Below are 24,639 nucleotides of genomic sequence, written 5' to 3'. Positions count from 1 at the left end.
AGTCTGGACTTTATTGTCCATATCACTATCAGCATTTTGGTCAAAGCCATTCAACATGCCTCTAGAAAGTTCCAAACATTCCCATGTCTTTCTGTCTTCTGAGCTCTACAAATCTCTAGGAACTTCCAAATTTTTCCACGTTTTCTTTTCTTCTTCTGAGTCCTCCAAACTCTTCCAACCTCTGCCTGTTATCCAATTCCAAAGTTGCTTCCAGATTTTCAGGTATCTTTACAGCAGCACTCCACTCCTGGTACCAATTTACTGTAACAGTCCATTCTCGTGCTGTTAATAAAGAAATACCCAAGACTGGGTAATTTATAAAGGAAAACGGTTTAATTGACTCACAGTTTGGCATGGCTGGGGAGGGCTCAGTAAACTTACAATCATGGCAGACGGGGAAGCAAAAACATCCTTCTTCACATGATGGCAGGTGGGGGAAGTATGAGCAAAAGGGGGAAAAGCCACTTATTAAATCATCAGATCTCATGAGAACTAACTCACTATCACGAGAACAGCAGCAGGGGGTAACTGTCCCTCATGATGCAATGACCTCCCGTGAAGTCCCTCCCATAACATGTGGGGATTATGGGAACGATTCAAGATGAGATTTGGGTAGGAACACAGCTAAACTGTATCAACAATCAAAACAATAATAGCTTAAAGATTAACCCTGAATAGTCCCTTATTTCTGTCACATTAAGTCCATACTTTGCTGCTGGCCCTGTCTACAGATTCCAGCACCGTGTCACTATTAAGGATATGCACTTTGAAGAAAACCTAATTATGAAACTTGGTTTCACAATTTACTAGTTGTATCATCTCAGGCAAATTTGTCTGTCTCTGTGTCCTGTTTCTCTTCTGTTTCTTTCTTTCTATCTCTTTCCTTCCCTCCCCTACACCCTTTTGTCTCTGTATTATAGTAATTATATCACATGTTTTATGTAATAATGTGATTATATATTATATGTAATAATATATATTATAGCAACTACCCATAGTCACAATTCTATGCCCCTTACTCTATTTTTCCCCATTTATCACACTTAACATATTATATGTTTACTTATAATATGTGTGTCTCCCTAGCACATTAGACTCTTTCAATATAAATGAATTAATGAATTATTCCAAAGGTAATAACCAACTGAAACCCACAAGAAAAAAATAAGGTGGTATAAACAATAGAAGTACAAGATTTTCATTATTTACTATATATGACTGTGCTCCTGGAAAACAAACACTTGAACAAAAAGCAGAAACAATTTTTTAAAATCCTTCAATAACATATTAGAATATGTCAAATTAAATTGTGTACCTAAGAATAGGCTTTAAAACCCACAAGCTCCATACAAAGTTTAAACTTGCTTTTAAAATCTTTAAAATGATAATTATTAAGTTATTTGAACATTATTTAAATTAAACTACATTTTATTTAAATATTAATCATTTGATTTATTATTAAATTATCATTTTAAATAGAATCTGCTCTGTTGTTAGTTTTCATGTTAAAGAGCTGTTTGATACTGCAAAGAATTATTTCATTATGATGACATTTGTCAAGACGTTTCTGGAAAACCATGTTAGCTTATCAGAGCCATGAAGATGTTAAACATGTAGAAGAGAAAAATAAAGATGATTAAAAGAAAATAAGAAAACAAAGTATTCTGAGAGATAAAAGACCTGAGAAGAGCAAAAGACACTTCTCTTCTGAATAGAAGAACTTACTATGGTAAAGACAGCAAGTACCTTATGAATTAATAACTGTATTATTGCAATTCCAATCAAAATGCCAAATGAATTCTGAAAAAATTATACTTAAATTCACCTGAAAAAATAAACATGAAGGAACAGTTTTCTAATAGGTATTATTCTGAAATAAGTAGCTCTTATTTAGAATTGATACATCTGGAATAATTCTCATCTTTCTGATTCTTTATCCTGGATCATGTTAAATGTCCTATGGCCAGAAACAAGAAAAAGAAATAAAAGACGTCCAAATTGAAAAGGAAGAAGTAAAATTATATTTGCTGGAAGATGACATGACGTTACATATAGAAAGCTCTAAGGATTCCACAAAAAAACTGTTAGAACTAATAAACAAATTCAGCAAAGCTGCAGGATACAAAGTCAACTGCATTTATATATGCTAACAGCAATCTGAAAAGGAAAATAATCCCAATTACAACAGCATCAAAAAGAATACCTAGTAATAAACTTAACCAAGGAGGAGGAAGACTTGTACTCTGAAAACTACAAAACGTTTAATTAGAAAAATAAATGGAAAGACATGCCATGTTTATCGACTGAAAGAGCACTGTTAAAATGTTCATACTACCCAATGTGATCGACAAAATCAATGTAGTCTGGAAAACAAACAGCAACTTTTTTCTTTCAGAAATAGAAAACACAATCCTAAAATTTAGATAGAACCACAAAGGACGCCAAATAGCCAAAACAATCTTGAGAAAAAAGAATAAAGGCTGGAGGTCTCACACTTCCTGGTTTCAAAACATATTACAAAGCTACGGTAATCAAACAATGTGGCACTGGCATAAAGACAGACATATAGACCAATGGAATAGAGAAAAGAAAACCCAAAATAAACACATGCATATAAGGTCAAATCCTCTTTTACCAGGATGCCAAGACTATGCAATGGGGTAAAACAGTATTCACCAAAAGGTGCTGGGAAAAACTGGATGGCCATATGCAAAAGAATGACATTGGATATTATCCTACATACACAAAAAATTCAGCTTTAATTAAATACTTGAATATTAATTAAATACTTATATGCAAGGCCTGAAACTATAAAACTCTTAAAGAAAAACACAGGGCAAAGCATTCATAATATTGGTCTTGGCAATTATTACTTGGATATGATATTAAAAGCACAGGCAACAAAAGCAAAAACAGACAACTGAAATTCCATCACTAAAAACCTGCACAGCACAAGAAACAGAATGAAAAGACAACCTATGGAATGTAAGAAAATATTTGCAAACCATATATGTGGTGAGGGGTTATTAGACACTCCTACAATGCAACAGCAAAACAAAACCCAACAAATAATTGGATTCAAAAATGAGCAAAGGGCCGGGTACAGTGGCTCATGCCTGTAATCCCAGCACTTCTGGAAGCCGAGGTAGGCGGATCACCTGAGGTCAGGAGTTTGAGAGCAGCCTGGCCAACATGGCAAAACCCAGACTCCATTAAAAATACAAAAAATTAGCTGGGTGTAGTGGAGGCATCTGTAATCCCAGGTACTCGAGAGACTGAGGTGGGAGAATTGCTTGAACCCAGGAGGTGGAGGTTGCAGTGAGCCAAGACTGTGCCACTGTACTCTAGCTTGGGCAACAGAGTGAGAGTCTGTCTTTAAAAAAAAAAAAAAAAAAAAAAAAAAAAGCAATGGGTGATGGATACATGAATTAGCTTTATTTGATCATTTCACAACATACATATGCATCAGAATACCATGTTGTAAACTGTAAACAAACAGTATATAATTTTTGTCATTTATACAGTAATCATACTGGGGATTTTTTTTAAGAGCAAAGGACTTGAACAGAAACTTCTCAAAAAAAGATATACAAATGGCCAACAGATCTATATCAAAAGATGCCCAACATCACTGTCTTCAGGGAAGTGCAAATCAAAACCATGATGTCACCTCCCACCTGTTCAGATGGCCATTATAAAAAACAAAACACAACAAAACAAAACGAGAAAATAGCGAGTGTTGGCCCAATATGAATACCCCCGTCCACTGTTGATGGGAATGTAAAATGGTGTAGCCACTATGGAAAACAGTACAGAAGTTCCTCTAAATATTAAAAATAGAAATGTAATATGATCCAGCAATCTTACTTGTGGGTATATACCCAAAAGAACTGAAATTAGAATCTCAAAGAGACATTTGCACTCCAGAAAGCAGAATGGTCATGGCCAGAGGCTGGGGGAAGGAAGAATTAGGAGTTGCTGTTCAGCGCATAAAGAATTTCAGTCATGTAAGATGAAAAAATTCTAGAATATAATCTATAACATAATGGTTATAGTTAACAATACTGTATTAAATATTTAAAATTGTTAACAGGATAGATATCATGTGATGTGTTTTTACCACCATTGATAAAAAGAGACAAACTCTAAAATATTTGAAGAGATTTATTTTGAGCCAAATATGAATGACCAGTGGTCTGTAATACAGCTCCAAGAGATCCTGAGAACAGGTGCCCAAAGTGGTTGGTTTTATACAATTTAGGGAGACATAAGACATCAATCAAAACATGTAAGGTGGGCCAGGTGCAGTGGCTTACTCCTGTAATCCCAGCACTTTGGGAGTCCAAGGTGGGTGGATTACCTGAGGCCAGGAGTTCGAGACCAGCCTGGCCAAAATGGTGAAACCCCATCTCTACTAAAAATACAAAAATTAGTCGGGCGTGATGACACATGCCTGTAATCCCAGCCGTGTGGGAGGCTGAGGCAGGAGAATGGCGTGAACCCAGGAGGTGGAGCTTGCAGTGAGCCAGGATGGCGCCCCTGCACTCCAGCCTAGGTGACAGAGCAAGACTCTGTCTCAAAAAAAATAAAAATAAAAATAAAAATAATGGGTAGTGGAGACCAAGGTTTTATCATGCAGATGAAGCCTCCAGGTAGCAGACTTCAGAGATTTTGTTAGACCTATAAAGTGCCAGACTCAGTTAATTCTCTCCTAGATCAGGAAAAAGACCTGGAAAGGAAAATGAATTCTCTATGGAATACAGATTTCCCCCACAAGAGATAGCTTTGCAGGACCATTTCAAAATATATCAAAGAAATATACTTGGGATAAAATACTTCAATTTCTTGCAGGGCCTGCTATCTGTCATGTGATGCTATACTAGAGTCAGGATGGAATTTGGTGTCTTATTGCTACAAAAAGTCTGTTCACTAGTCTTAGGATCTCTGTTTAAATGTTAATGTTGGTCTGCTGAGCCTGAATTCCAAAGGGAGGAGGGTATAATGAGAATGTGGAGTCTCATTATGATGATAACATCATGGCCTGAACTAGTTTTTCAGGTTAACTTTGGAATGCACTTGGCTGAGGACAGCGTCCATCAGTCAGCTGGGGGGCTTAGAATTTTATTTTTGGGTTATGCCATAGTAATTTTTAAAATGTCCTATAGCCCAGAGAAAAATTTAAGCTAAGACTATGAAAAATAAACAAGGTTTCTCATGCCATTGTTATGGGTACTTCATTCTCAAATCTTCCATTTCCATTCTATTTCAAACACAGAGAAGTGAGAACATACATGTATGTTACATGTAAAAGTGTTTTAAAGTCAATTTCAAATTAACTTTTAATTTCATGTGCGGTGTCATTCGAAATACATAATTTCTAAACTCCATTTCCTATGGTAGAAACAATAAATGAAATTAACGGTACTTCAGTCGTTCATGAAAGGAGTCAAACTCTGTAAAATATTTGAAGAGATTTATTCTGAGCCAAATATGAGTGACCAATGGCCCATAACAGAGCCCTCAGGAGACCCGAGAACATATGCCCAAGGTGGTTGGGGTACAGCCTAGTTTTATACATTTTAGGGAGTGCTGAGGCATCAATCAAATATATTTAAGACTTAACATTGGTTCGATCTAGAAGGGTGGGACAGCTCGAAGCAGGATGGTGGGGTGGGGGTGGAGGTAGTGGCTTCCAGGTCAGAGGTAGATTTCTAAAATTTTCTGATTGGCAATTGGCTTAAACAGTTATCATCAATAGAAAGGAATGTCTGGGTTGTGATAAAGGGTTGCAGAGACCACGGTTTTATCACCCAGATGAAACCTCCAGGTAGTAGGCTTCAGAGAGAATACATTATAAATGTTTCTCATCAGACGTAAGATCTGCATTGATGTTAATACCAGTCAGCTTTCCCTGAATTCCAAAAGGGAAGATGGTGTAATGAGGCATGTTCCACCTCCACTTCCATCATCGCCTGAGTTTTTCAGGGTAACTTCAGAATGCCTTTGGCCCAGCGGAGGGGTTCATTCAGATGTTTGGGAGGCCTTGGAACTTTATTTTTTGATTTATACAGTAATCTATGGCTAACATTCCAACTTCTCTTAAGTTGTCAATTATTGTCTCAAACTACTGGAGTACCAGGAAATACTCTGAAATACTACATTAAACTATCAGGGTATCTTGAAACCCACTGGCTAATCTTTAAAAAGATAAGAAATTGGCTTAAGTAATAACAATATAAAATTAGAAAAAATTTTTCTAAAACCACAAAAGCTGCACCCAACTTTGAATTTTTTGAAGAAATATTAAAGCCCTGATCAATAACAGAAATACAAAGGAAGTATCTAATAATTCTATTGATTCCTAGTTATTTCAAAACAAATGAAAAAAATCATTATAAGAGCAATATTCGTATTTTTTTCAGAAATGAGAATAAAGAAAACCACCCTTCAAATACTTCACCTGATAAAAATAACCTAGATCCCATTTATGTGTTTGGCTGTATTTTACTAAGTGTTCTTGATTAATGCTTAAGTATCACTTACATTTACATACATTGTTACTGAATGGACACTTGGGTTCACAAAGTCAAGAAGAAATTCCCTTGCTCCAACTATCTAAACAAAAAAAGAAGCCAGGCACAGTGGCTCACACCTGTACTCCCAGCACTTTAGGAGGCTGAGGCAGGTGGTTTGCTTCAGCCCAGGAGTTTCAGACTAGCCTGGGCAACGTGGTGAGACCTCATCTGTAGAAAAAAATTAAAAATAAGCTGGGTATGGTGGTGTGAGCCTGTAGTCCCAGCTACTTGGGAGGCTTAAATGGGAGGATTGACTGAGCCCGGGCGGTTGAGGCTGCAGTGAGCTGTGGCTGTGCCACTGCACTCTAGCCTGGGTGATAGAGTGAGACTCTATCTAAAAAAACAAAAAAACAAAAATACAAAAAAGGAAAAGGGGAAAAAAAAAAAAAGAAAGAAAGAAACCATGGCCCTGGCTCCCTAAAAAAAGTCCTACTCTAGAACTGGGCACGGTGTTGGAAGCCTGTAGCCAGATATTTGGGAGACTGAGGTGAGAGTTCGATCCAACCTGGGCAACACAGTGAGACCTCATCTTTAAGACAAAAAGAAAAAATTTCTACCCTAACGCTGTGTTTCCCAACTCAGTTTTCTTAATGCCTCTCCCCCATGAAATTTTAATACCACAGATACTCTGCATGTTTATGTATTATGCATATATACATATATATATATCTGTGTTTTATACATAAAATGAATTAAGATTTTTTTTCATCCCGAAGAACCAGTTCCACTCCTTTCTTATTTTAAAGGACTATTTGAGAAAACATTCTCTAGTGCAAATGGATTGTGTCCAGGGAGTCAGGGAAGGAGGGCTTAACTTGAGCTTCCTGACCTATAAACCTGTTGGGTCTCCTTTTCTTACCTGATCCAGCTCTTTTGAGAGCCAGGTTTACCCAAGTGGTTCTGATGGAAGGCCTAAAATAAGGAAGGTACGCATAACCCAGGAGTGAATTTCTAGTGAAAATCCTCTGGAGTATATCCCTCCCACCTACTAAAAATTATGGCAGCATCCCTACAGTTTCTATATGTAAAGTAAGTATTACAGGAGACTCAAAAAATGTTTTTGGAGTAAGGACAGAAAAGGGAAAAATAGAGCATAATGTAGATTTTAAGGGAAGTGAAGAATACAATGGGCAGAAATTTTTCTGCTTTTATCATGCCCACCAACAAGAACAGTGACACATTGTTCAAAATAGTTTTAGCCAGGCACAGTGCTCATATTTGTAAACCCAGAACATTGGGAGGGCAAGGCAGGACAATCGATTGAGGCCAGGAGTTTGAGACCAGCCTGGGCAACACAGTGAGACCCGGTCTCTACAAAAAAAAAAAAAAAAAAAAAAACTAAAAAATTAGCCTGGTGTGGTAGTGCACACCTGTTAATCCCAGCTAGTAGTGAGGCTAAGGCAGGAGGATTGCTTGATCCCAGGAGTTGGGGCTGCAGTGAGCTATGATCACATCACTATAACTCCAGCCTGGGTGACAGGGTGAGATCCTGTCTCTAAAAGAAAAGAAAAAAAAAAAATCCCCAAAAAGAAAAAAAGTTAAATAAAATAGTTCTAATTTTGGACATTTTTAATCTCCCAACTTTCTGTTCTCTCACCAGACCTGATTTAAAGACATTTTTTTTAAGCAGTTCCTGATCTGTTCTTGAGGTTACATAGGCATAAACCATAGCTGTATAAAACTCACGAAAATGAGTTCCTAAAATCAAAACAATACAACAAAACTATTCTTCCCATAAACTCAATTTTGACATATATTGTACCTTCCCTTATCCCTTGTAAATTTATCAATCATGTCTAAAGTCTTATCCACCCTAAAATCTCATGCAGTCACCCATTCCTTCCCTCTGCCTGTAACTCAAGTATGGCTGTCATAACAGTAATATGTCTTCTTACCAGCAGGGTCTCTCTCCCATCTGCCTGTGTACACTGAATCTTCTTACAGTTATACTCTGATCATATTACTAACCTGTAAAAACAAACAAAATCCCACTGTCTACACGGTAAAATTTAAACCTTTGAGCTAGTTTTATTTTTATTTTTATTTTTTTTGAGATGGAGTTTTGCTCTGTCACCCAGGCTAGAGTGCAGTGGCGTGATCTTGGCTCATTGCAACCTCCGTCTCCCGGGTTTGAGCGATTCTCCTGCCTCAGTCTCTCAAGTAGCTGGGAACACAGGTGCGTGCCACCAAGCCAGGCTGGTCTTGAACTCCTGACCTCAGGTGATCTGCCCACCTTGGCCTCCCAAAGTGCTGGGATTACAAGTGTGAGCCACTGCAGCTGGTTGCTTTGGGCTAGTATTTAAGGCTCTCCATAAACTTATCATCAGTTTTCCACTTCTTATATCCCACCATGCCCTCAGAGAGCATACCGCTCTAGACAAATGAAACTACGACTTCCCAAACAGGCCTAGTACTTCCATACTACCTTTGCTTTTATCTATCCTCATGTGGAATACCCTCCGTTCTCTTATTCTACTAGCAAAATCCTAGCCAGTCTTGAAGGCTCATCTGAAGTTTTACTTCCTTAACCATCCCAAGGGAAATGGAATTCACAGCCTCTATGGAACCCACCAAGTATAAGTTAGGATATATCAGCCACTCTGCACTATGTGTGTCCTTTCACATAGCATCCTACCTAGATATTCCCAGACCAGAGTATTTCAGAGTAAACAGTCAAAGGCGGATCTTTAGTGACCCAGGAATTAAGTCTTTCTAGGCACAGCCATCACCGTTCCTTACTGCCAGCACCACCACCTACATATGCACACACACTCTGTTCAATGGGTGATTCTCTGTAGTTAGGCTGTGACTTACATAAACACTCTAGTTATCATACTGGATAACAAGTTCCTTGAAGGAAGGAACTATATCTCTGTATCTTCCTTCTAACTAAATTAAGTGCTAAATAAACATCCTTGAAGCCAAATCACTGGTCATATACAGAGGACTGAGAATAAGAAATACATTGCAGACAAACGAAACAAAAAGTCCTTTATCCATTGCTTTTTTATTTTGGAGCATTATTACCATTCAATGTGTAAATATCCAATCTGTCCAGTCCAGTCAGCCTCAAGTCATAGGATGATTCCAATATATTTAAGAGTGGCTAAGCAATCCATGATTAATCTTTGAAGAATAATTATCACGAATGATGTAACAACTATTCATGATGGCAATAAACACAAGGCAGCACTGAAAAAGCACACAGTGGCAAGGGATCCACAAAAGCACGCAAGGGAGATGGGAAAAGGCACCAGATAAATCATATCCCCAATGTTTCGTCGCTCTATCATGAAAGATAAGGAGGCAGAAAGCACCTCTACTAACTCTCAGGAAAGAAAAACACTAATGTCAAAGGCTGGCAGGAGAGAATATTCCGTAACATTTAACTTTGGAGGTTCATGAAAAAATAGTAGAATAACGTCTTATTGTTACTTTTTCACACTTTTAAAATTTGGCTTTACAATTTAATGCATGTTGCTCTCACTGAAACAAAGTATAATACCTTATTTTCTCACTACAAGTTTCTCTGTTTATCAATCTCAGTAGTTTTCATTGTGTTGGAAAAGGAATGAATTTCCCCATTTAGAAGAGTTTTTCCTATGAGTTTCTACCTAATGAATCACTGTTATCTATCTGCATCTGTATCATATTAACTAGTACTGCAAATAATACCACAAATGAGTACAAGCAACTTTTAAATTCTGACTTTAAATCCCAAAAAGAGATTCCAGATCTATAACTTATTTATATAATAACACCTTATCAGAACTTGTAAAGAACTTATCAGAACTTGAAAATAAAGCCCCAAAGCATATATATATATATGTTCTATTCTACTAGCAAGCTCTGCCATAGCTCTCATCTTGATCCATTTTTAATTATTTTTATTCAAATAAGTCTCAAGAATTGGCAGTGTTCCAGCTGGATCAGCCACAGACTGTAGGAACAAACCTGTCATCTGACAAATTCACGTTTACTGACCCATTGCAATGAGGAAAACCACACGCCAGATAAATCTTAGGGCATCTCACCCAAGGAAAATACAGAGTTTTTGTAATACTTTAAATAAAATGGAATTGAGATGAAATTTAAATGAAGTGGTGTTTTGACAGGCTTAGAGCAAAGGAGAGCTGTATGTAAAGGGGCTGACTTCAGGATTGGATTACAAAGTGAACCCAAGGTTCTTTTTCCTTATAAGTAACAAAGTTATGATGGATGTGAACACTGTGTCTCTCACCTGAAGCTCTGCCATCTGGGGCGTAAATCAAGACTCGTTCTCTATGTCAAAGTGACTTGGATTCTCCAGGAAAGAGTGGAATGTTAAACTCTTGCTGCTACAGGTTGAATTTCCCTAATTCAAAAATCTGATATACACAATGCTCCAAAATCCAAAACTTTTTGAGCACTGATGTGACGCAAATGAACTAAATTCTGCAATCAAAAAACAGAGTGGCTGAAAGCATAAGAAAACAAGGCCCAATGATCTGTTGCCTACAAGAAACACACTTCACCTATGAAGATACACAGACTAAAATAAAGGGATGGAAAGAGATACTCCATGCCAATGGAAACAAGAAAAGAACAGGAATAGCTATATTTATATCAGAAAAAATAGATTTCAAAACAAAAACTGTAAGATCTAAGAAGGTCACTCTCTCTCTCTCTATATATATATATCTCCTCTCTCTCTATATATAATATATATTTATATATACACACACACATCTATCTGTCTATATATAGATCCTCTTGCTGAATTAACCCCTTTTACACATATAATATATATTACATATATTTATTTATTAAATTTTTTGTAGAGCATTCAGACAAGAGCAAGAAATAAATGGGCATCCAAATTGGAAAGAAAGCAGTCAAATTATCCTTGTTTGCAGACTATATGATCTTACATTTGGAAAAATCTGAAGACTCCACCAAAAAACTACTAAACTGACAAATTCAGTAAAGCTGCAGGATACAAAATAAATATACAAAAAAAAGTATCACTTTCGAATAACAAAAGTGAACAATCTGAAAAAGAAATCACGAAAGAAATTCCATTTACAATAGCTACAAATAAAATAAAATACCTAGGAATTAACCAAAGAAAGGAAAGACCTCTATAATGAAAACATAAAACACTAATGTAAGAAATTGAAGAAGCCACACACAAAAAACATGGAAAGATATTCCATGTTCATGGACTGGAAGAATCAATATTGTTAAAATGTCCACACTTCCCAAAAGAATCTAAGGATTTAATGCAATTCCTATCAAAACATGAATGACGGTCTTCACAAAAATGAAAAAACTACCCTAAAATGTTTATGCACCCACAAAAGACCCAAAATAGCCAAAGCTATCCTAAGCAAAAAAAAAAAAAAAAGAAAGAAAGAAACTGTAGGAATCACATTACCTGACTTCAAATTATACTACAGAGCTATGGTAACCAAAACAGCATGCTGCTGGAAAAACAGACACATAGATCAGTGAACAGAATAGAGAACCCAGAAATAAATCCAGACACGTACAGTGAATGCATTTTCAACAAAGATACCAAGAATATACATTGGAGAAAGGACAGTCTCTTCAATAAACAGTGCTGAGAAAACTGGATATCCATATGCAGAAGACTGAAACTAGACCCCTTCCTCTTACCATATACAAAAATCAAACTAAAATGGATTAAAGACACAAATCTAAGACCTCAAACTATGGAACTACTACAAGAAAACATTGGGGAAAATCTCTATGACATTGGTGTGGGCAAAGATTTCTTGAGCAATATCCTAGAGGCACTGGCAACCAAGCAAAAATGGACAAATGGGATCACATCAAATTAATAAGCTTCTGCACAGCAAAACAATCAATCAACAAAGAGAAGAGACAACCCCACGAATGGCAGAAAATATGTGCAAACTACTCATCTGACAAGGGATTAACAACTAGATTACGTAAGGAGCTCAAACAACTCCACTGTGGAAAAAAACCCTAATAATTCAATTTTAAAATGGGCAAAAGATTTGAACAGACATTTGTTCAAAGACATAAAAATGGCAAACAGGTATATGAAAAGGTGCTCAACATCACTGATCATCAGAGAAATGCAAATCAAAACTATCCATGAGATATTATCTCCCCTTATTCAAAATACCTTTTATCAAAAAGACAGGCAATAAATGCTGGTGAGAATGTAGAGAAAAGGGAACCTTCACACACTGTTGGTAGGAATGTAAATTAATACACCTACTATGGAGAACAGTTTGGAGGTTCCTCCAAAAACTAAAAACAGAACTACCACACAATCATGCAATTCCACTCCTAGGTATATACCCAAAAGAAAGGAAATGAGCATAGCAAAGAGAGATCTGCACACCCATGTTTACTGCTGTACTATTCACAATAACCAAGATTTGGAAGCAACCTAAATGTCCATCAACAGATGAATTAATAAAGAAATGTGGTACACATATACAATGAAGTACTATTCAGCCATTAAAAGGAACGAGATCCTGTCATTTGCAACAACACGGATGGAACAGCAGGTCATTATGTTAAGTGAAATAAGCCAGGCACGGAAAGACAAACATCACATGTTCTCATTTATCTGTGGCAGCTAAAACTCAAAACGATTGAACTTATGGAAATAGAGAGTAGAAGGATGGTTACCATAGGCTGGGAAGCTTACAGGGTTTGTGGGGTGGAAGGGATGTGGAGATGGTTAATTGGTACAAAAACTTAGAAAGAATGAATAAGCCCTAGTATTTGCAAGCACAACAGGGTTACTATAGTAAAAAAAATACATAAATATCCAATTATACATTTAAAAATAATTAGAAGAGTATAACTGGTCTGTTTGAAACACAAGAGATAAATACTTGAGGTGATGGATATCCCATTTACCCTGATGTGATTATTATGCATTGCATGCCTGTATCAGAGTATCTCGTGTAACCCAGAAATATATACGCCTACTGTGTGTTCAAAAAATTAAAAATGGCTCACATCTGTAATCCCGGCATTTCAGGAAGCCCAGGCAGGTGGATCACTTGATGCCAGGAGTTCGAGGCCATCTGGGCCAACATGATGAAACCTTGTCTCTACTAAAAATACAAAAATTAGCCAGGCATGGTGGTGCATGACTGCAGTCCCAGCTATTCATGAAGATTGTTTGAACCCAGAAGGTGGAGGCTGCAGTGAGCCAAGATCACGCCACTGCCTGGGTGACAGAGCGAGACTCTGTCTCAAAACAATAAAAAAATTGTAATTAAAATTAAAAATAAATTAGGCCAGGTGTGATGGTTCACGCTTGTAATCCCAGCACTCTGGGAGGCGGAGGTGCGTGGATCACCTAAGGTCAGGAATTCAAGACCAGCCTGGTCAACACGGTGAAACCCTGTCTCTACTAAAAATACAAAAATTAGCCTGGCATGGTGGTGCGCTCCTGAAATTCCAGCTACTCAGGCAGCTGAGACAGGAGAATCGCTTGAACCCAGGAGGCACAGGTTGCAGTAAGGTGAGATCGTGCCACTGCACTTCAGTCTAGGCAACAGAGCAAGACCCCATCACAAATAAATAAATAAATAAACTTTTTAAAATTTAAAGCTGCATGAATAAGATGAGAAGCAAAAGTCAGACACCTTGGAGTAACTTCACATTTAAACAATTTGGTCAAAATGTCTGAGTAAGTTTTTATTTTGCTTCAGGTTCAAATTGCTTATCAGTTGTAAAAAAAGGAAAAAGTAACAAACTATAGATAGAAATTCCTAAAATCCAACATGTTGCACTATACTATTTCAGACTTAGTTTTTGTTTCCAAAAAGTAGAAGACTGGCCATCAAAACTCTAATATAGGCCAGGCACAGTGGCTCATGCTTGTAATCCTAGTAGTTTGGAAGGCCAAGGTAAGAGGTCGCTTGAAACCAGGTATTCAAGAGCAACCTCGGCAACACAGTGAGACCCCATCTCTACAAAAAATAAAAATTAGCTGGGTGTGGTAGCACACGCCTGCAGTCCTAGCTACTTGGGAGGCTGAGGCAGAAGGATAGTATGAGCCCAAGAGATCAAGACTGCAGTGAGCCACGATCGTACCACTGCATTGCAGCCTGGGCTACAGTGCGACTGTCTCTTAAACACACACACCCCCCTCTACCTTAGAAAAATGTGAGCATAACACCACTCGTGAAGTAGTTCCCTCCTCCATACCCCAAATAAAATCGGAGTCTACTCAGTTCTCTAGAGCTATCAATTCACCAAAGAATATATTACATGATGCTACAGGAAGGCAATCAGCAAAATCCGGACTGAGGGGAATTTTACGGGATAAACGATGGAGTTACTTCAACAGAAAGTTACAAGGAAAAAAGATAAAAAGAAATTAAGCAGGAACCTATAGATATAACATAGCAACTATTTGCTAAGTGTAGGTCTTATTAACAGGGAACTGTAACGTTGTTAATGGTTTTAGTTACATATCTTTAATAATTTTATTAAGGCATATGTTTAAATCGGATAGTTCAGCAATTTCAAGTGTATAATTCAACGGTGTTTTTAGTAAATTTACCAAGTTGTACAACCATCACTAGATTATTCCCGTAAGAACCTTCACATCCAATAATTGTTAGTCCAACCCTCTGTCCCCAGCTCACCAGATTAACTTTCTGACACCACAGATTTGCCTTTTCTGAACTGTTCACATGAAATCATACAGTATGTAGTTTCGTGTGTCTAGCTCCTTTCATTTAGCACATTTTGGTCACCTATGTTACAGCATGTATCAGCAACTTGTTTTTATTGTTGAATAGTATTCAACTGTATAAACACAACATATTCATTCACCAGTTGATGGGCAGTTAAGATTGTTTCCAATTTTGAGACATATTGTGAATAACGCTACTATAAACATTTGTGCATGACAATCATTGTGTCGGCAGATATGCAAGAGTAGAACTGCTGGGTCATTATGGCAAATTTATGTTGAACACTTTAAGGAAGTCACAAACTGTTTTCCAAAGTGGTTGCATCATTTTACATTTCCACCAGCTGTGTATGAGGGTTCCTGTTTGTGATTATATTTTGAGTATTTATACTTTAGGTATATACACAGAAATACTATGGGCTAACATTATATGATTAAGGGATCAAAATAACTGGTGGCAGGGGGAAATGGGTAGCTGTAATAGATGAAACATATTTATGGTGATAATCCTTGTTTTCTCCAGGTGGTAGAATATGAATGATTTTTATTTTTTTCCTTTTGTATAGTTGTATATTCTACTTTTAATACATTGATCAATATACACACGGCAGTGTTCAAGATTGACAGTGCAAGGCCGGGCGCGGTGGCTCAAGCCGTAATCCCAGCACTTTGGGAGGCCGAGATGGGCGGATCACGAGGTCAGGAGATCGAGACCAGCCTGGCTAACATGGTGAAACCCCGTCTCTACTAAAAATACAAAAAACTAGCCGGGCGAGGTGGCGGGCGCCTGTAGTCCCAGCTACTCGGGAGGCTGAGGCAGGAGAATGGCGTGAACCCGGGAGGCGGAGCTTGCAGTGAGCTGAGATCCGGCCACTGCACTCCCGCCTGGGCGACAGAGTGAGACTCTGTCTCAAAAAAAAAAAAAAAAAAAGATTGACAGTGCAACAACATTTCATGAACAGAAAATAATTGACTTGAACAGTAAGCTTTTTCAAGTTTTTATTTTTTAAGGAAATTTTAAGATATACAGAATGGGTACTATGTGCCAGGTCCTAAGTTCAGTGCTGGGGGCACAAATTTGATTAAAACTTAGAAACAAAGAAAGGCAAGTCTCTAGAATGACAATATAGCTATGGTCAGCGCTACAGCAGAGCTATTCACTCAGGAGTCATCTTAATTAGACCCAGGGTCAGGGAAGGCTTCCTGAAAGAGAAGGTACTCAGGTGATTTGAGGGAATGATGTATATACAAAATACTTCTCATTAGAACCATTTCATTAAGTAACACAGTCACTTCTTAATGATTAAAAATGAAGGCCCTGCTTTAAATGCCAAATTTCTTTTTGTAGCTAATATTTCAACAACTTCAAATATCCTTCTAAAATTTCTTATAAATTGAAGAGTAGGAGATTTAGAAAAAAGACAAACATCTTGTCTTGTGATGTTTAGACTATAATGACTACATAAAATCTGTAAATATGTATAGCTGGAAAATTTTTTTTTTTTTTTTTTTTTTTTTTTTTGAGACGGAGTCTCGCTCTGCCGCCCAGGCTGGAGTGCAGTGGCCGGATCTCAGCTCACTGCAAGCTCCGCCTCCCGGGTTCACGCCATTCTCCTGCCTCAGCCTCCCGAGTAGCTGGGATTACAGGCGCCCGCCACCTCGCCCAGCTAGTTTTTTGTATTTTTTAGTAGAGACGGGGTTTCACCGTGTCAGCCAGGATGGTCTCGATCTCCTGACCTTGTGATCCGCCCGTATCGGCCTCCCAAAGTGCTGGGATTACAGGCTTGAGCCACCGCGCCCGGCTGGAAAATTTTTTAAATTCATTATATTTCTGTGTGGTTTGATCACAGTCAATCAGTACATCCTTAAATTTTCATTTTAATATCACTTCTAAAAAGCTTATTGATGCTCTAAGTAAGGGGTGAGCAAACTATAGGGAAAGAGAGAGAACTGAATATAGAGACGATACACGACCTACAAAGCCTGAAGTATTGGCTATTTGGCCTTTTTTTTTTTTTTTTAAAAAGAAAAAGTTTTTGCATTCTTGCAAAGTCTCTGATTGGATTTCTGTTCATACTAGAACTGAAACTTGTTTTACCAATAAACTCTTATTATCAGCTTGTAATGGAAGAAGTCATCAGAAAGGCACTAATTGCTGTGGAACTCGGTCTAGACACTAGCACAATTATAGACTTGCTTATGGTGGGCAGAAGAAAGGGTGGGAAGGGGTTTCTAAGAGAGAGTAAACAAAGAGTGAGTAATTAGCTAAGAAAAATGTGGGTTTTGAGGGAAGTAGGAGGAATTCAAAGAACACAGTTGAAGCAAACAAAAAATATGGAGTAGTCTTAAGGGGCTTTACAATAAGCTGCTCAATTTGGTAGACAACTGCTGAGATATCAATGAAATACAGAATGTGGAGGCTAGATTGCCCGAGAAAACTGGGAGACTCAGAGACATGAAGCTATTTGCCCAAGTTCACAGACCAAGGGAGTGGGAGACAAACTGAACTACAACTACCCAAATTTCGGTTCTGTTTTTTCCACGACATCACACTGAACCACAAGACATTAGCCTGGAAATAAACCACTATCAGCTTGTTACAAGTTAGCTCAACTGAGTTCAGAAAGAACAAAATCTTTTCAGGAGTTCCCCTTCCTCCTTCAATTATCAGTTATTTTTCAGGGAAGATCTGAGCAAGGTGTGTGTATGCAGAACTCGAAGAACTGGAGGAAAGAGCATACAAGCAGCTGTATTTATCCCAGAAGATGTTGGGGAAAACAAGAGAATGTTGACCAAACATCATTAAAATAAGCCGTAAGATATCCCATGGCTTTCTAGCAATAAGAAAAAATGAACTTCAAATAATTTACCTGGTTCCAATTTTATTACTTTAATTGCTGCTAATTCACCAGTGTTAACATTCCGTGCCTAAAAGAAAAAAAAGGAAAAAAGGATTATTGTGAAGAAAGTTTTCATAAAAAGTGTATAAAATTTCACTTTAGCTTACTGTTTGTTTTCTGTTACACAAAAATATTTTAAAAGAAATGCAAATGTAATTTATATTTACAAAACAAAGTTTATACTTCACAATAAATTTCAACATTTATGTAAAATTTAATATTGGCAATACTAATACTAACAGCTAATATACACTTAGATGTCAGTATGGATGTGCCAGGCACTATTCTAAATGTTTTAATATTAATTCATTTAATCCTCACAACAATCTTATAAAATAGGTAGATATTATTCTCATTTTGCAAGTGAGGAAACTAAAGGACATAGAACTCAAAAGAACTTAACAAGGTCATATAGCCAGTGAGTCGACAGTGCTGGGATTCAAACCCAGGCGGTCTAACTCCAGTCTGAGCCTTAAGTATTACACTGTATTGCTATTCACTCAAAGGCTAGTTGAACTAATTGACTAGCCTACATTTTTTCATTTAAAAGCTTTAGGATATGAAAGGCTAACACAATTGTGTATATAATTATGAAAACAGGCCCCCTGCATCCTTTTAAACACACCTGATGGTACAGTCAAATACATGTAGTTCAATGCAAAACAAATCTATTTTGTAAGCCATGTTAAAAATCAAATTATATTATTAGATTCCTGGCATTTACAACTGTATAATTATGTATATAAGTATACATAATTATATTATGTGTATTTATGTGTACCTATAACACAATAAATATTATATATTATATAATACATGTATAAATAAGCAGAAACTATATTAAAATGGCAGTCTTTGTCAATTTAAAATGTTTTATAATTGGATCAGAACTTTCAATTTGATATTCTAAACTGTTAATTAAAAATAAATTTTCATACCACCAGTGAAGAACAATACATGCCATTGCCTGATCACAGAAAGATCCATTCATGTGACCAAAATTATTCCTAGTTGCAACACTCTCTTATTAATGGATTGGTGAAAATCAGTGAATCACCTGGCAAGAGGTGATAATACCATTAATAGTGGAATTCTTCTAAGAATACTAGGGCACTAAAAATACCAGCCAAGGATCTAAGATATGAGACACAGTCATTGCTGAAAATATAAAATTTAACCATTTAACCCTAAGAAGAACAAAGATATTAAAAGATCTCATATAAATTAATAAAATATGCAGGGAAAATTCATTTAACAATTGTTCCTTCAAACAAAATCCCCATAACTAATAAAACACTCAAGGCAGTACAAAAGAGATTTGAACACTTATTTCAAATTAAACTTAATTTCCATAAAATGGGATAGATGTTTCAAATAGACAGTGCTGGAAACTTGCTCCTTTCTCGAGGAAAAAAGATATATAAATGATGAAATAGAAATAAAACCAGAATATCATTCTGGGAGCATTCTGTAAAGGAGGCAGAGTGTATCTGAAAAATATTCAGGTATAATAGTCATAAAGCTTTTCAAGCACCATCACAACTACTTGCCTCTCCTCACACCTTGATATTTTTTCTCTGGTAGGCTTCTCCTTTAGCATCTCCTCCAAATAAGACAACTGCCACCATTTAAAAATCATGCTATGGTTTTTTACTTACTGAGAAGAAATTCAGAGTACCGGTGATTCTACTATGGAAGAGCAGACAAATGTGAACTCAGAAAGCTAGGATGATTATAGCTGAGATTTTTGTTACCAATGACCACAGGAGGGCACACACTCTATTTACAAGCTACACAGTATTTGTCCAAAATGGTTGCTGTACACAATGTACTCTTCTAAAAATAGATTTACGAATAGTTAACACCAGCATAATATTTAACAGAAAAATTATGACACTAACTACTGATGAGTGTTTTACCAAGGTCAATATTTACTGTAGGGTTGACTTATGAATACAATGATTTCAAATGGTAAATCAGTCTAGAATTTTCTAAAGACTAACAGTTTTTAAATTACAGTTTTTTAGGGTTAATTTAAAAAAAATAGAGCTAAAATGATTACTGTTCTTTTGCCTTCTACCATGTTAGAAATATCTTCCAATATGTAATTTATTTGGCAGTATTAAGATATTTCACAAAAAGAAGGGGAAAGAGATAATTAAAAAGCCCTTAAGAAACTTCACTTCTAAGCCTTTCTTTATTAAAAATCCATGTTTATTAATAAAGGGTTTTTAAAGCATTATGATTCACCAAGAATCCTGGTCTTCTGGCTAAAATAAGTCATATTTTGCTATCTCTAAATTGACAGTAGTCAAGGTTACACACAAAGCACACAAAGGTAAATTTAAAAATCAGTATTATCTCTAACATTCTGCAACTGCCATTCTTTTCTCAATCACCCTGAGCAGTTCATTTTTTAAAAAGGAGAGCAAGAATAGAAATTATAAAATATTAACATGTATAAAGTTAAAAATTTTGAATTCAGAATTAGTAACATAAAATGTTCATACTTGTTAAGGGCAGAAAACAGGATAAAATATTCTAAGCAGCTAGATCTAGTCTGCTGCAACACTGATCTGACCACCATTCTTCAAACGCTCCCACAGCGATGTTCTCATCATGCTGTTCTCGACTTGTAACTCCGCAAGAGTACACATCATTGCTTTAAAGACAAAAATCCAAATTCCCTGTCAGAGTATTTAAAGCTTTCACTAAATACAGCACTTTTTATAAGAGCTTTACTGGGACAGAATCCACATACCATTAAGTACACCCTTTCACGGTGTATGATTCAGTGGTGTTTAGTATATTCAGAGTTATGTAATTATACTAACTAATTTTAGAACATTTTCATCACCTCAAAAAGAAACCCCAGAACCATTCACAGTCACTACCTATTCTTCCACCTCTCAATCCCTGGCAACCACTAATCTACTTTCCATCTCTATGGATTTGACTACTGTAAACATTTCATGTAAATGGGATCAAGTAATATGTGGTCCTTTGTGACTGTGGTTTCTTTCACTTGGTGTAATGTTTTCAGGTTCATCCATGTCTCAAACTCATTTATGTGTTCCTGTCAAACAGTAGTCCATCGTATGGAAATGCCATATTTGGGTTGTTTCCACTTTTTAGCTATTATGAATAATGGTGCTATAAACATCAGCATACACATTTTTGTGTGGACCTGTTTTCAATTTTCCATTTGAATATCTTCTTTGGAGAACTGTCTATTCAATTCTTTGTCCATTTTAAATTCTTTTTAAATTGTTAACTTGTAAGAGTTCTTTATATATATTCTGGATATAAATCCCTTATCAGTCACATGATTTGCAAATATTTTCTCCCATTCTGCAAGATTTCTTTTCATTTTCTTATGGGTATCCTTTGAAATACAAAACTTTTTCATTTTGATGATGTCCAACTTAATTAATTTTTGTTTCTTGTGTTTTTAATGTTGCAGCTAAGAAACATTTGCCTAACCCAAGGTCACAAATACTTTTTTCCTACTTTCTTTTCTAAGAGTTCTAAGTTATACAGTTTTCTTAAATTTAGGTCTATAATCTACTTTGAGTGAATTTTTATACTGTGTCGGATAGGGCTTCAGTTTCATTATTTTGCCTGTGGATATGAAATTGTGAAATACTACATTTTAATCTGGCCCCCATCTATATTTCTAGTCACTCCCTAACTTGTAGTTTATCCTCTGGCCAAACTAAACAACTTGCCATTTCCCAAAGCTATCCACGCTTTTATTCCAGGTCCCTCCCCTGGCCTAACAAAAATCCTTTGAAGCTCAGCTTAGGCTACCACCACTTCCCACAAGCCTTTTCCTGACCTTGGTCCCACACCTTACTTCAGTATACACATCCCGCACCACATACTCCCACAGATTCTGGGTAACCTTTCTAAAATGAAAATGGACTGGTGAGGAAAATCCTACAGGTCTAGACTGATCTCTGCTTAGAGGGGCTCTTGGAAAGTACCAACTTTCAAAGCTGTACCAGAATTTAGTTTGATTCAGTGAGCCTTTTAGAGGCCATTCAGATTGGAACTAGTTTTGGGAAGAATTTTTCTGAGATGATTTCATGCTGATTGGGGAATTATCTCCAACTATCAGAAAGGCATTCCTTGAGAGTGAACTGAGGGTTAACAACACATTCAAGCAGCAATCATTAAGAGCCAAAAAATGTGCTAGGTGCTATATAAAATGGGTTAGAAACTTAATCATTATTAGTAAAACATCTGACCATCATCTACTATGTATTGAGCCCCTTGGAGTACTGAAACCTTACTATACAGAAGGGGATGTCCAATGTGAATATGAATCTAAGTCTAAATGACAGCTAACAACATTTAGTCCTGGCTCTGCCAGTAACCAGCAATGGGATCTAAGTAAGTAATTTCCCTTGTGTCTTCTTCCTGACCCCTCTGCCCACAATTTAAAGACATTAAGGTGAAAATAGGCTATTTCTAAGATTCCTTCTAACTCTAAAAGTCAATGTTTATATAAAATAATTTCAGCCTAAATCAACAGATTCCAAATACTGAATCAGATAGCCGGTTATATAAAAATCATACAAGGAGTTTAAATATAAAACAAAACAATAACAAAATATTGCTATAAATTCTGAATTCTAGGTCAAGCGATTAAGAATGGGACCCAGGATTCTATATTTTAAGCTACTGAGGTACTGCTGATACACAACTAGGTTTGGGGATCCAGTTTAAAGCACTACGTTACTGACTTTTATAAAATGTAACCACCAACTTGTAAGCCTGAAAAGGTATTACAGGAATGACTGCATGAAGGTGATACCATTTTTGCAGAGGTTTGAAAAGATGGCCTGAATTACGAAAAACACAGAAAAGGGATGGGGGAAAGGGCACAGAAAGAAAAGCATGAGCAAAGGCTTGGGGACAGAAAATAGAGACTATTTTGAGTGTACCAGGCTAGCCAAACCTCAGGGTACCTCCCATTGAACTACTCCCTTTCCAAAGAAAATGGATAACCCATACTCACTGCTGAAGGGATGGTTTCATGTTCGCTTTCCCATAGTTGATTAGACTAGGCGTATTAGTCCGTTCTCATGCTGCTTTTAAAAGGAACTGCCTGAGACTGGGTAATTTATAAAGGAAAAAGGTTTAATTAACTCACAGTTCCACAGGGTTGGGAGGCCTCAGGAAACTTATAAGCATGGCAAAAGGAGAAGCAAACACGTCCTTCACGTGGCAGCAGGAAGGAGAAGTGCCAAGCAAAAGCAGGGAAAGCCCCTTACAAAACCATCAGATCTCATGAGAACTCACTACCATGAGAAGAGCAAGAGGGTCATCACCACCATGATTCAATTACCTCCCACTAGGCTCCTCCACAACATGTGGGGATTATGGGAATTACAATTCAAGATGTAATTTGGATGGGGAAAACAGCCAAAACATGTCATTAGGTATGTGTCCACTACAAGGGCAACCAATTCATAGGAAAACTGATGGAGTGACATTCATCTCTGGTTTGCCCAGAGTACTCCTGGTTATGCCTATTGTACCAGTAAAATTATTAATAGTGCCTGTGTTCACTCTTAAAACAATTAAAAATTTATTAAATTTGGATGGTAAATTATAAGGTTACTCTACCAATAAATCCTGAGCTGACATGAAAATAGGAAACAGGGCAAATTCTCTGAAATAGGGATCAGCAAACATGTCTATTTTTCTAAATAAAGTTTTACTGGTGCACAGGTGGTGGCTCATGTCTGTAATTCCAGCATTTTGGGAGGCCAAAGGGGGCAGATTGCTTGAGCCCAGGAGTTCGAGACCAGCCTGGGCAACATGGTGAAAACCTGTCTCTACAAAAAATACAAAAATTAGCTAGGCTTGGTCTTGGTGATATGTGCCTATAGTCCCAGCTACCCGGGAGGCTGAAGTGGGAGGAGGATCAATTGAGCCCAAGCAATCAAGGCTGTAGTGAGCTATGATCACACTATTGTTCTCAAGCCTGGGCAAAAGAACAAGACCAGTCTAAAAAAATTAAAATTAAAATTAAAAATTAAAAAAATTCAATAGCAGAGTTGAGTAGCTGAGACAGAGGCCATATGGCTCACAAGGTCTTAAGTATTACTATCTGACCCTTTATCGACAAAGTTTGCTGATCCTTGCTTTAAAACAGCACTGTCAGCCGGTCGTGGTGGCTCACACCGGGCATGGTGGCTCACGCCTGTAATCTCAGCACTTTGGGAGGTCGAGGTGGGCGGATCACCTAAGGTCAGGAGTTCGAGACCAGTCTGACCCATATGAGGAAACACCACCTCTGCTAAAAATACAAAAATTAGCCAGGCGTAGTGGCATGCACCTGTAATCCCAGTTCCTCGCAAGGCTGGGACAGAAGAATTGCTTGAACCCAGCAGGCGGAGGTTGCAGTGAACTGAGATCGCGCCATTGCACTCCAGCCTGGGCAACAAGAGCAAAA

General features: G+C 37.1%; 1 protein-coding gene across 6 annotated transcripts in view; it reads right to left on the bottom strand.

Annotated features, from left to right (window-relative positions):
* Positions 1-24,639, bottom strand: part of MAP4K3 (mitogen-activated protein kinase kinase kinase kinase 3) — a 190,220-nt gene that overhangs the window by 112,556 nt on the left and 53,025 nt on the right. For 4 of the 6 annotated variants that reach the window (XM_050753329.1, XM_050753330.1, XM_050753331.1 and 1 more), the window contains exon 2: positions 18,144-18,201. In XM_050753329.1, the coding sequence (XP_050609286.1) occupies positions 18,144-18,201 (58 nt within the window). Of the gene's footprint in view, positions 1-8,470; positions 8,529-18,143; positions 18,202-19,831 lie in introns of those variants that run through there. The other 2 variants (XM_050753333.1, XM_050753334.1) reach the window with 2 other exon arrangements.

Source organism: Macaca thibetana, chromosome 13, assembly GCF_024542745.1.
Source record: "Macaca thibetana thibetana isolate TM-01 chromosome 13, ASM2454274v1, whole genome shotgun sequence".
Taxonomy (NCBI): Eukaryota; Metazoa; Chordata; class Mammalia; order Primates; family Cercopithecidae; genus Macaca; species Macaca thibetana.
Note: the sequence above shows the minus strand (reverse complement) of the source record. Positions and strands in the feature narration are given on the sequence as shown.